Below are 14,051 nucleotides of genomic sequence, written 5' to 3'. Positions count from 1 at the left end.
TATGTTACTTGTTAACAAACTGACTTGAGGCTAATGAAGTCAATTCCAAATCATAAGGTGAGGTGAACCATTCCTTGGCAGAGATATCAATTGAAAGGCCAGGAAACCCAGTATACAAATGTTGGCATCACATATACCTAGGTTCAAATAACAGTTCTATTCCCTAATAGCTGTACAATTTTTAAGTGTGTCATTTAGACTTCCAGTAACTCAATTCCCTCAAAAGTAAACTGTAGATAATAATACATAATTCACAGAAATGTGGTGAAAGCTCATTTAAAGAAAAGTTTAAAGTATGTAAATATACTTGCCAAGTGTGGTAAACTGAGCACATAATGAAAGAAAATTTTGAATGTAAGTAAAATATTTTATTTCTCCTAAATAAATTTGGCAAGAGAATTACAACCATAACTTTATGCCTGAAAGTCAATGACATTTAGTTGGATAAACACAGTGCAGAAACCAAATCCATAACTCCCAGGAACTCAGGTTAAAAAAAATGTTGTAACCTTTTAGTTGAGGTATAAAATTTTATAAATGGTACTTGTTATATTAAAAATATCTTATGAACAGAAAAATAGTAAAAGAAACACATGAATTTTTAAATATAATATATTTGACATATAAAGCACACCATGAAAGTTTATCCAATATTTCACTATACTTGGAGCAGAAAAAATACTGAATAACAAATATCTTTAAATATGTGAATAAGTATTACAGTTTTAATATTACAGATTTCCTTTAGATAAATCAAATCATCTATATGATACAATTTCAAATTCTGGCCAAAAACGGAAGCCATTATTTCATAGTTCAATAAAATTGGATTTGTTTCATCCCAAATAAAGATTTTTAATATTTAAATACTGCTGGGGCCAGCACTGTGGTGCACAAGGTTAAGATACAGTGACACTGTAATGCAATGTAAGCATCCCATAAGAAGGCTGGTACCAATCCCAGCTGCTCCCTGTCCAATGGACCAGGGAAAGCACCAGAACACGGTCGAAGTGATTGAGTTTGTTAAGTACATGGGAGACCTTGATGGAGTTCCTGGCTCCTGCCTTAAGCCTCGCTCAACTGTAGCTGTTGTAGTCATTTGGAAAGTGAATTCAGTAGATGGAAGATTTTCTCTCTCTCTCTCTCTCTCTTTCTCCCGTTTTCTCTTCTCCCACATTCCACACCCTGACACCATGAAACTCTGCCTTTAAACCATAGACATATTTTAAAAACACCAAATAGTAAAAAAAAAAAAAAAATCGAACACTATTGAACCATATTGTTATTGCTCAACGACAAAGCAAGAGCTTAAGCAACATTTTACAAAGACATTTTTATGGTGCATTAAACAGTACACATAGTCTAAAAGAAATCACAGCATCTGGCATCAAATTCTAATAAGATCTGTTTGATTTCTCCACTTAAAAACTGCATCACCTGAGACACTGTATCTAATCTTTCTTAATCAATTTATCTCACAGGCAAAACAGAGACAAAAATAATACCTAACCGGTTGGGTTATGAGAATTTAAAAATATATGCACATTCAAATGTTCAGTCCAGGACCAAATCCCATTAACTTGGACAATGAGTATAACTTCTCATTTCTCAAAAGCAAAACTTTCATTCACAAAATGGTTCATTTCCTGAAACCATTTAAGAAAGGTTATAAATTCTGTAATTTCTTAAGGAGCTATTTAAGCTGGGTCTACACAGGGCTAACAGATGAATCCTAACTTTGAAATTACAATTCAACTCCCTTTATTCTAGTACATCTTTAAATGTTTCAATGACACATAGTAGAATATTAAACTTCCTTAATTTCCTACAAACCCATGGTCTTCATAAATATTTTTTAGGATAATGGCATTAACTAAACTGCATAGTCTTTTCACCTGATTATTGTTAAGACACAAATTTTCCTGGTTATCATATTAATTGCTAAATTTACACTGAAAAATTAATGATACTCATAATCATAATATTGACAATAATTCAGAAGATTTTCTCTAATTTTAAACAAATTATTGCTTTCACAAACAAAACTAAAAAGCAGAAGAATGCTTTTGGCATTTCATTCTATTTAAATGCCAGCTAAAACCAAGTTGGTGTAACACAAAATAAGCACTCTAAGTATACCTCTAGAAATAAACAAAATAGGGCCCGGCGGTGTGGCCTAGTGGCTGAAGTCCTCGCCTTGAACGCCCCAGGATCCCATATGGGCACCAGTTTAATCCCGGCAGCTCCACTTCCCATCTAGCTCCCTGCTTGTGGCCTGGGAAAGCAGTCGAGGACGGCCCAATGCATTGGGACCCTGCACCCGCATGGGAGACCCGGAAGAGGTTCCTGGTTCCTGGCTTCGGAGCGGCACACACTGGCCCTTGCGGCTCACTTGGGGAGTGAATCATCGGACGGAAGATCTTCCTCTCTGTCTCTCCTCTTCTCTGTATAATCTGACTTTGTAAATAAAATCTTTAAAAAAAAGAAATAAAATAGAAATAGACAAAAGCCAATCACCTGTAATTGCAAGGCTTCATGATTTTCTAATCCTTCAACAATTGGTGAAAATCGTTCCCTGTTATTTCTTTCTGCTGCTGTAGTTATGGCTCCTAAAAGTTTATCTAAACTGTATGGGCAGAGGGGGAAAAAACAAGAAATGCATGTTATATACACAACATGAGCATGAATCATTCCTTCAGATCCTACCTGTTTTCCTTATGATGCTTGATGCCTACACACAATACCATACTTTAAAAACACATTTCAATTGAAAAAAAGGGTGTGTTTTATTTTAACAATACAATGTTTTGAAATATACATACACTATGGAGTGGCTAATTCAAGATACTTAATATATTCATTACCTCATATACTTATCTTTTCTGCCTTAAAACATTTAAAATTAATTTTGGCTATCTTCAAGTATACACTATATTGCTGCTAATCATAATCACCATCTTAAATTCATTCCTTCTACCTAAAGCGTCATTACAAATTAAGAACCATTTTGAGGCCAGCACAATGGTTCAATTGGGTAATCCTCCAACTCTAAGCACCAGCATCCCATATGGGCACCAGTGTATGTCCCAGCTGCTCCACTTCCAATCCAGTTCCCTGCTTATGGCCTTGGAAAACTGGAGGATAGTCCAAATTCTTGGGACCCTGTACCCACGTGGGAGTCCTGGAAGAGGCTCCTGGCTTTAGGCCAGATCAGTATCAGCTGGCCATCGCACTGAAGATACTAATTACTCTGGGCACAGTTTAAATATTTCAGAAGAAAATTAATGTGTATTAAAAAGCACTGCAACTGAAGTTTCTAGACTTGATATGCCATGTGTTAACATTGAAAGTAATGTGAAATAAATATACTATTTATAATTATTATATACTTATTTGAAAAGTATGCAAAGATTGTATCAATAATAAAGTTTAAACAGGCTCTAATATTAATGTCATAATAAAGTATTGAAGAGTGAACATTTTAAAAAGAAGTTAAAAAGCAAAATTCTTTGATAATACAACTAAAAGTAACCTTAAAAAAAAAGTCCAGTAATTTAAAGAAGCAACAACACTTATATAGTACAAGAATCTATTTACCTAAAAAAAAACTGGGCAACTGTTTCCATACAATTTTAAAGCAAAATTAACCTCAAAATAGTGTGCCACTCCTACAAAATGATAAGTGAAACTATAATTAAATACAACAAAGATTAACACACTGGGTTATACATTATGAATTGAGAACTAAAAATTTAATTGACAAGCAAAATATTCCTTACTCATACAGAAACTATTCTTTATAACCTAAAGAAATGTAATGATTTCCTGTGTTATCTCATTGTCAACTTGCTATTACAGAGAAAATATTTAATGCTATATGATGATATTTCCATTTACAGTTTCAGCTTTGGTTCCAAATGTCAGCTACTAACATTAACAAAATTTAAAAAAACTCATTTCATTCTAACTATTGTAATAGAGTTCACAAATTAAGATATCTTTAAATCTTCACATGGCTCTAATGGCTCTGTTCTGACCCAAATTTAAAGTATTACTGTCACACAAAGTACTAAGAAGAAATATTTTAGTTCATGCTCTTAGCAGATATTCCATCACAACAGTTTCTGAGATACAGGACTTACAGATGATACCGCATCTTACCTTTCTTCGGATTCAATATTATTTCCATAAGAACATATGACCTAGGTCTCGGAAGATGACGGACCATAGAGAGTTGGTGTAGGGCAGTGTGGGGACAGAGGGGAATCGATGCAGCAGAGAAACAAACCAGGAGACACAGAATTGTGGGGATAGGTGTAGGAAGGTCACTGGAGTTCGCTGAAGTAAGAAGATCTACACGGTGTGGAGAGACAACCATAAAAAGGAAAAAAGAGGAGACAGCACGCAGCAAGAATTCTGGTGAGTCGCGATCCCAGCCAGGGGGAAGGTGGCGGAATCTCAGCCATTCCAGGGAGGACAAAGGCAGTTGGAAGGACAGGCGTCCACACCGACAGAAGCACAGACCAGTGGAGTGCAGGAGACCCTAAAGGAGGCTGCTGGATTGAACAAAGGGGGCATCAACCCACGAAGATAAGCAGGGGGGGTTGCCCAGAAACGTGCCTCCCAGCAGGTCAGCAGCTTTGAGAGAGTGCAGAGGAGACTGGAGCTGCGCTCCAGGGACCGGGTTGCAGTAATCCCCAACTCAGCTCCGAATGGTTGACTAGCTGCAAGAGACTCCAGTGGAAACTGTTGCTGGGCTCAGCCTGAGCACTAGGAGCGGGGCAACACTCGGCAGAGCCTCCCTGGACAGAGGTGCAGGCTGGTGGGAGCACGGCTACATGACTCCCATGGCTCTGCTCCCAACGGCGAAACACCTTTGAGAAAGTGCACACACACACACACAAAAAAAAAAAACAGAGAGAAAAAAGCCTTGTAAAGGGGGCAGGGCAGGACTGTGAACTCCAGCAGATCCCCTGCTGTGCTCAGCTCAGCAGGAGACCCTGAAGCAAAGCCTGTTCTGCAGAACTGCAGGGCAAGTTCTCCCAGTGGACAGAAGCTGCAGGCGGCTAAACAAAGCCTGCTGGCCTGGCAGCAGAGTCTCTATAGTAGATCTCCCAGTGGGACAACTCTTTTGAGTGGGAATTCCAGGGAGAAGAACTTGATGGATCTTTCCAACCCAGCCTAGGGTGTAGATTCCAAACCACAGGAGGCAGGGGCCCAGGACAGAGACTCCCGCAGTGTGCAGCACAGGCACCCAGCCCAAGAGGCAAGACGTGGCTCTGTGGACCTGTGGCCTGAGGTGGCTCAGAGGCCCCCTACTAGGCTCGGCCCGGCCCCAGTCCCTGCCCCGAGCCAAGGAGGCAAGACTCTGTGGACCTGTGGCCTGAGGTGACACAGGGGCCACAGCTACACGCGGCTCCCGCACCAAGCCCAAGAGGCGGGACGCGGCTCTGTAGACCTGTGGCCTGAGGTGACACAGAGGCCCCAGCTGCACACTGCTCACGTCCCAAGAACAAGAGGCGGGACGCGGATCTGCAGACCTGTGGCCTGAGGTGGCGCAGAGGCCCTGAGCCCAAGAGGCAAGACACAGGTCGGCAGAGTCAACTAAACCTGACAGAGGCGTGGAGCAGTGTGTCTCCCAGGGGGGCAACGAATTTGAGTGGGAGCTGCAGGGGGAAGGCCTGGCACTAGGGCTGGGACATAGAGCCTCCTGACCCAGCTTGGGGCTGTGGTCCACAAACTCCGAGCAACAAGCAGCTGGAGTCTCAGGCAGAACCCCCTGCTGTGCTTAGCTAGAGCCCCAGAGTCAGTGGCACCACACAACAGATCTCCTGAACCTGGAAGAAACACAGGCAAGCAGGGCCACAGCAGGGTGTTTCCTATCAGGGGACTACATCTATGATGGTATAGTTGGATGTGGAACAGCAAGCTCTACATCTACCCAGAGCAAAGAGAAGAAGCCCAAGGTTACAAACTATACAATTTACATCCTATCCACATTGGCACACATAGGACAACACACAACCAACTAGCTACAACGGAGACAAGTGGCAGAGATATAAACCCAGGCGCAAACGAAGCCAATCAACACCCACCTGACCATGATCTGCTGTCCCCAATAGAGTAAGAAGTATACTTAGGCCCACACTCCATACAGCAGTTGCTGGGTCACACTTCCTATAAGCTACAGCACCGAAGGCAACGGCTCTGGACAAGCAAGTCAAACGCTAAAATCCCAAAATGGCAAGAAACAACAACACAATGAGGAGAAGTATCAGAAAAAGCAATGACTCAGAAGAAAGATCAAGCATTTCCCCCCAAACAACCAAAAACTAATCTCAATACCTGAGATGCAAGATGATGACATAGAGGAATTACCAGATAAGGAATTTAAGAAACTAGTGATGAGATTCATCAGAGACAGCGAGAAACGCTGGGAAGAGTCCAAGGTATTCGAAAACCATGTCACTGCAGAAATAAATCAAGTCAAAAAGGGAATCCTCGATATAGAACACAAAATTGAAAGCCTAACCAACAGAATGAACACAGCAGAGGACAGAATATCAGAATTGGAAGACATTCAGAATGAAAGGCAGCAGTTCATCAAACAGTTGGAGACAAATCTGCAGAAAGCCAATAGGTCCATACAGGAAATGAAAGACAACCTCAAAAAATCAAATATTAGAATAATAGGCCTTCCAGAAGGAGTGGAAAGGGAGATAGGCTTGCAACGGGTGCTCAACGAGATAATACAGGAGAACTTCCAGAACACCGGAAATATAAATCCAACACAAATCCAGGAAGGTCAGAGAACCCCCAAATAGATTCGACCCAAAGCGATCCTCACCCAGACATGTGGTCCTCAAACTGCCTTCAAGCGAATACAAGGAAACAATTCTAAGACAAGTTAGAAAAAAGGACAAGATTACTTTCAGAGGAAGGCAAATCAGAATCACAGCAGATCTCTCAGAAGAAACACTCCAGACAAGAAGAGAATGGGGTAAAACCTTTCAAATCCTGAAACAAAACAACTGCCAACCGAGAATAATGTACCCGGCAAAACTCTCATTTGTATTTGAGAATGAAATTAAATATTTCAACAGCAAAGAGAAACTAGAAGAATACACCAGCACAAAACCAGCTCTAGACAACCTCCTCAGGAAGGTGCTAAACCCAGAAACAAAAAATGAAAACCAAAATCAAAGAGGGCAAATGGGAAGACCACCCCACTAATATCCATAAGAGGATAGTCAACCAGGCAGAGATTCTAATAGTCGCAAATACACACTTGCACACTTACACTTGCTCATGGCAGCCCAAAATCAATTTCTCTCAATATTATCTCTAAACACAAATGGCCTAAACTCACCAATCAAAGACACAGATTAACAGACTGGATCCTGAAACAGAACCCAACAATCTGTTGCCTAAAAGAGACACATCTAACCAGAAAAGACTCTAAGAAACTGAAAGTAAAGGGATGGAAAAAGATATTTCATGCCAATGGACGAGAAAAAAAGGCTGGGGTAGCTATTGTAATATCAGATGATGTAGACTTCAAGCTGACAGACATCAAAAAAGACAGAGAAGGTCATTATATATTGGTGAAGGGACTGATACATCAGGAAGTAATCACCATTGTGAATATATATGCACCAAATTCCAATGCGCCTAGCTACGTGAAGCAATTACTTACAGACTTAAGAAGAGACATTGATATGCACACAATAATAGTTGCTGACCTTAACACCCCGCTAACAACAATAGACAGATCAACAAAACAAAAACTCAACAAAGAAACAACAGAGCTCGTACAAACAGTAGAACAACTGGACTTGGTAGACATTTATAGAACTTTTTACCCCAAGGCCAAGATTATACATTTTTTTCAGCAGTGCATGGCACCTTCTCCAGGATGGACCACAGGATAGGACACAAAGCAAACCTAAATAACTTCAAAAAGATAGGACTCATACCATGTACCCTCTCAGACCACCACAGAATGAAATTGGAAATCAGCAATTCAAAATGCCCCAGGAAATACAGAAACTCTTGGAGGCTGAACAATATGCTATTAAACGAACAATGGATCAGAGAAGAAATTAAAGATGAGATCAAAAAATTTATGGAAACCAATGAAAACCCTGACACAACATTCCAAAATGTGTGGGACACGGCCAAAGCAGTGCTGCGGGGTAAATTCATCGCAATTGGAGCCCATGTCAAGGCCCAAGAGAGGCGTCAAATACAGGAACTAACCACACCTCCAGGATTTGGAAAAACAGCAGCAGAAGAGCCCCACACACAATAGGAAACAAGAAATCATCAAAACAAGGGACGAAATTAATCAGATAGAAACAAAAAATAACTATACACAAAATCAATGAATCAAAAAGCTGGTTTTTTGAAAAGATAAACAAAATAGACACCCCACTGGCCCAACTGACAAAGAAAAAACAAGAGAAAGCAAGAATTAACAGCATCAAAGATGAAAAAGGCAACATAACAACAGACACTGCAACCATTAAGAACATCATCAGAAATTACTACAAAGCACTATACTCCAACAAATCAGAAGACCACCAAGAAATGGAAAAGTTCTTAGACTTACACAACTTGACAAAACTTAGCCCAGAGGCAACAAACGACCTGAACAAACCCATAACTGAAGCAGAGACTGAATCAGTGATTAAAGATCTCCCAACAAAGAAAAGCCCCGGCCCAGACGGCTTCACTACAGAATTCTACAAAACATTCCGAACAGAACTGACCCCAATCCTCTACAAACTCTTCAAAACAATAGAAAAAGAGGCAACTCTTCCAAACTCATTCTATGATGCCAACATCACCTTAATCCCAAAACCAGACAGGGACCCAATTGAGAAGGAAAACTACAGAACTATCTCTCTGATGAACATCAATGCTAAGATTCTCAACAAAATCCTAGCCAATAGAATTCAAAAAATCATCCAACAGATCATTAATCCAGATCAAGTAGGATTCATCCCTGGAACGCAGGGATGGTTCAACATCTGGAAATCCATAAATGTGATACACCACATCCAAAAACTGAAAAGCAAGAACCACATGATAGTATCAATAGATGCAGAAAAAGCTTTCGACAAAATCCAACACAATTTCCTGCTAAAAACCCTAACCAAGGTAGACATAGATGGAAAAATCCACAACATAATTAAAGCAATATATGAAAAACCCAACGCCAGCATCATACTGAATGGAGAAAAACCGGAACCCTTCCCACTGAAATCTGGAACAAGACAAGGATGTCTGCTTTCTCCGCTGCTGTTCAACAAAGTCCTAGAGGTACTCGCTGAGGTCATAAGACAAGAAAAAGTAATCAAAGGAATCCAAATGGGAATCAAAGAAAAAGAAGTCAAGCTTTCACTATAAGCAGATGACATGATTCTCTACATAGAAGACCCAAGAGACTCAATACAGAGACTGCTAGAACTTATACAAGAGTTTGGAAGAGTGGCAGGATGCAAAATTAATGAACCAAAATCAACAGCCATAGTGTACGCAAATAGCCCCAACTTGGAAAAAGACCTAACCAGCAAGATACCATTCAAAATAACAGAGAAAAGTATGAAGTATCTGGGAATAAACTTAACCAAAAATGTAGGAGACCTATTTGAAGAAAACTACAAACTGCTTAAAAAAGAAATTGAACAAGACCTCAAAAGATGGAATAACATCCCATGCTCCTGGATAGGTAAAATCAATATCATTAAAATGTCTATACTGCCAAAAGCAATATATACATTCAACGCAATCCCAATCAAATTGCCAAAAACATTCTTCACAGATCTGGAAACAATGATTCAAAGGTTCATCTGGAAACACAAAAAACCACGAATAGCTAGAACCATCCTGAAGAAAAGGAAGTTAGCAGGGGGAATCACAGTTCCAGACCTCTGGACATACTATAGGGCAGTGGTTATCAAAACAGCCTGGTACTGGCACAAAGATAGAGAGGAAGATCAACGGAGCAGAATAGAAACACCAGATGGGAACCCACACAAATACAGCCACATAATCTTTGACAAAAAGACAAACGACAATCCAGGTAAATGGGAAGGTCTGTTCAATAAATGCTGTTGGGACAACTGGTTGATAGCCTGCAGAAACCAAAAGATAGACCCACATCTCTCACCATACACTAAGATCAAATCTAAATGGATAAAAGATCTAAATCTACATCCAGAAACCTTCAAACTTTTGGAAGAAAATGTCGGAAATACTCTACAAGATCTAGGGGTAGGGCCCGACTTCCTAAAAAGGACACCAAAAGCATTAGCAATCAAAACCAGAATAAACCAATGGGACCTCATCAAACTAACAAGCCTCTGTACAGTGAAGGAAACAATCAACAAAGTAAAAAAGCAACCCACAGAATGGGAGAAGATCTTCGCGCACCACATAGGTGACAGAGGGCTAATTTCCAGAATATACAAAGAACTACAAAACAACCAAAATGTCAAAACAAACAAGCCACTCAAGAAATGGGCACGGGAAATGGGCAAACACTTCAAAAAGAACAAACCCAAATGGCAAATAAACATATGAAACAATGCTCAAGTTCCCTGGCAATAAGGGAAATCCAAATTAAAACATCAATGAGGTACCACCTAACGCCAGTAAGAGTGGCCCACATGAATAAAAGCACCAACAACACTTGTTGGCGAGGTTGCGGGGAAAAGGGAACCCTACTCCACTGCTGGTGGGGCTGCAGGCTGGTACAGCCTCTATGGAAATCAGTATGGAGAACATTCAAACAACTCAAAATCAACATACCGTATGATCCAGCAATAGCACTCCTAGGAATATATCCAAAACACCTGTTTTATGAGAAGCCAACATGCACTCCTATGCTCATAGCAGCACAATCAGTAATTGCAAAAACATGGAAGCAACCGAAATGCCCATCAGCAGAGGATTGGATAAGAAAGCTATGGTTCATCTACTCCATGGAATACTACTCAGCTATTAAAAAAAAAACAAAATGCAGTTCTTTGTGGCCAAATGGGCCAAACTGGAAACCATAATGCTAAGGGAAATGAGCCAATCCCAAAAGTTCAGATACCACATGTTTGCTTTAAGATGATATGATATTATGTAAAATAAGTTATGTTATGTATATTATGTTATATGTTGTGTATAAACTAAAACTCAATTGACAATGAGGTGATCACAGAAGATGGTTAAGAAATTGCAATTGTTTTTAACATTGGTTACTCGATACTATAACTATTACTTACACAACAAAGTTAATTGTTGCTGAGGGTATGTTGGAGCCTTTAATTGATCGGGTTGATAATCTGATGGTTCTGCCCTCGGACCGGACAGGGTCTCCCCAGGAAGCTGAGGAACTAGATTGGACTATAAGATGTTGGACTCTATGTTTAGTTTATGCTTGCAAAGAGGAAATCTCAACTGTGCTTGATCAGTGGATATGCAACAAGGTGGAATATTCCACATGAGGGGAGGGCGGGGAGAGGGGTGGGATGATTCCCACTTCCAACGAAACTGTATCACATAATACAATGTAATCAATGAATAAAATAAAATTTAAAAAAAGAAAGAAAAGAACATATGACCTAATGAATTTTTGTCAATAAACTGCTTAATTATATACACATATATAATTAAGCATTATATATATATTTTTATATATATATATATACTTGGTATAATTATAAACAGCTCTCTTTTCAACAAGTTATTTCACTCAGTAAATGCTTTCTTCACCATTTCTTTTATGGTACATAAAAATGAGATAATAGCCCAAAATAAATTTATCAAGTAAATTCAATTAAATAATTCAGTTAGTTATACAACACAGCATAAGTTTCATTGCATGAGTGCATGAATATGTGTGTATGTGTGAGATATAAATTATTTTACTCTTATATTATATAGATTATATATTATACTCTATTATATATAGAGAATATGTATAATTTTAATATTTTAATTTGAATATATATATATAATTTTCCTTGATATGGTTCCAGAGCCACAGGGATTCCTACTAATAACCTACCAGCCTCCCCATACTGTTTCCTCCCATATTATTATTAGCAGCATAGTCTGCCAGCAACAATCACAAGTTGAACTTTCTGCTATTTAAGGATATCATGCATTTTAGGTATAGACAGTGGTATAAAGCCTAGTATCATATTGTAAACATATATTTAACAGTTTTATTGAGAATCATCTTTTTATTTGGAGTAGAGATGCATACCACAATACATCTTCACTTCCTGGAAGCTAGTCTCCCTAATACATGTTCGATTCACCACTCGGCAAAATGTTAGATTTGCTGACCACCAGGGAAAGTATAACTCAGCCGAATATATAAAAAGAATATAGACGGCCTTTATTTCAGGGAACCACAGTGATGGGCTTCCCTTTCCCAGTGGACAGACAGATGTGAAGGAGTGGGCTGCAGAGGAAGAAGAGCGCAGAATAGACAGGGAAGGGGCTTTTGAAACTATCCTTGACACGGAAGCTGTGATGCGAATGCCTTAACCCTTATTGGTGGGGGTATATGGATCTGTGCCCCTCATTGGTGCAACAGTGGTCTCACCACCTGAGGGGTCCGCCAGAATTCCACCATCCGCTCTGGGTTTGGTTGGACGCAAATTCTGCCCTTCTCAGTTTACCATGGTAGCCATCAATATGTTTCAATTATGAAAATCTGTTGAACTTGTATTTTGCATGAAAGTTGTATGTTCTCTTTGGTACCTACATTTATAGTAATGATTTTACCTTCAGCAACACAAAATGCTTTACTTTCATTTTGAATTCAACTTTAAATCTTTCACATTAGAAATGTTAAATCTAATTTTCATTACATCAACAGAATGCTAAATAAAATATGGAGATCAAGTTCAATCAAAACTTCAAAAATATAATAAATAAGTACATATTTATTGTTTAAATACCATTTTACATGCCATCAATACAATAGTGCAGCAATACTTACATATTCTCTTCACCAACAATGCAAATAGCAGAAAGTATTTTCACTATTTCAGTCATCATGTTGGGTTGTTTAGGGTCAATTGCTCTTGCCAATAGTAAAAGACTTCTTTCATCTCCTAAAATCCTTTGCAACCCAAACTAAAGGGGAGAAGGGGAAAACATACATTCAAATGGAAACCAGGAAAATAGGTTTAACAGAAAAAAAAACTTAAAATGATTTTCAAAAAAATTCATACCACCACAGAAACTCTAGCTACTTATATGAATGTTTTCAAGGGCATTTATTTATCTTTATTTTTATATAAAGTGACTACATTTTAGAGATTTTGCTCCTTGATTATTATATACATCCCCCTTAGAGCACCACAAAAATTCTAAAAATTTTTCAAAAACATGGACCAATTGGCATTTCTTTAACAAAGGAGAACATGTGTAAAATATATATTGACAGGATTTCCTAAATCCCACTTATCTCATTTGATCTACCTGGAGATGTCTGAAATTTACAGCTAAATTATCCAACAGGTTTGTGTGAACCATTAAAAAGCTTTGTATGGTATATGACAGTATAAGAAACAACACACCTCAGTATGAGCTTTCTCATACCTATATTCTTCCCCATTCAGGCATGTAGTTCCCCATATGGAACTACAAATGCTGTTAACTCAAAGAATTGCAATCAGAATTCTATTAAGTGTCATAGTCAAGTGGGTGGAGAAGACATCATTATTACTTGTTTTCTAGACATGAAGACATGCTTGTGCACATACATGTGCCAGTTATAACAAAAGAAAGATGTGAAAGGCAGTCTTAAACTTGGATTTTTATCACATAAAGGCAATAACAATCTAAATATCAGAGTAATTTTATATCAATATAAATTAAGAACAATGAGTGCTTTTATATGCACTAGATAAAGGGAAATGAATTTTGATCTCTATACCACAAAGTGTTTCTTAGCTTTCATACAAAAATATGTGTTTCTTTTTTAAAATTTTTTTTGCTTTTTAAAAATTGTTTTTGATACAGTTTAGTTGTTGCTG

At 38.7% G+C, this 14,051-nt stretch overlaps 1 protein-coding gene across 5 annotated transcripts in view; it reads right to left on the bottom strand.

Moving 5' to 3' along the window:
• DIAPH2 (diaphanous related formin 2) overlaps positions 1-14,051 on the bottom strand; it is an 859,995-nt gene that overhangs the window by 639,977 nt on the left and 205,967 nt on the right. For all 5 annotated transcript variants that reach the window (XM_058659086.1, XM_058659087.1, XM_058659088.1 and 2 more), the window contains 2 exons: positions 13,010-13,146; positions 2,518-2,626 (listed from right to left, as the gene is read on the bottom strand). In XM_058659086.1, coding sequence (XP_058515069.1) covers positions 2,518-2,626; positions 13,010-13,146 — 246 coding nt within the window. The remainder of the gene's footprint in view (positions 1-2,517; positions 2,627-13,009; positions 13,147-14,051) is intronic.

The sequence above is a fragment of the Ochotona princeps genome, chromosome X (assembly GCF_030435755.1).
Source record: "Ochotona princeps isolate mOchPri1 chromosome X, mOchPri1.hap1, whole genome shotgun sequence".
In the NCBI taxonomy this organism is placed as follows: Eukaryota; Metazoa; Chordata; class Mammalia; order Lagomorpha; family Ochotonidae; genus Ochotona; species Ochotona princeps.
Note: the sequence above shows the minus strand (reverse complement) of the source record. Positions and strands in the feature narration are given on the sequence as shown.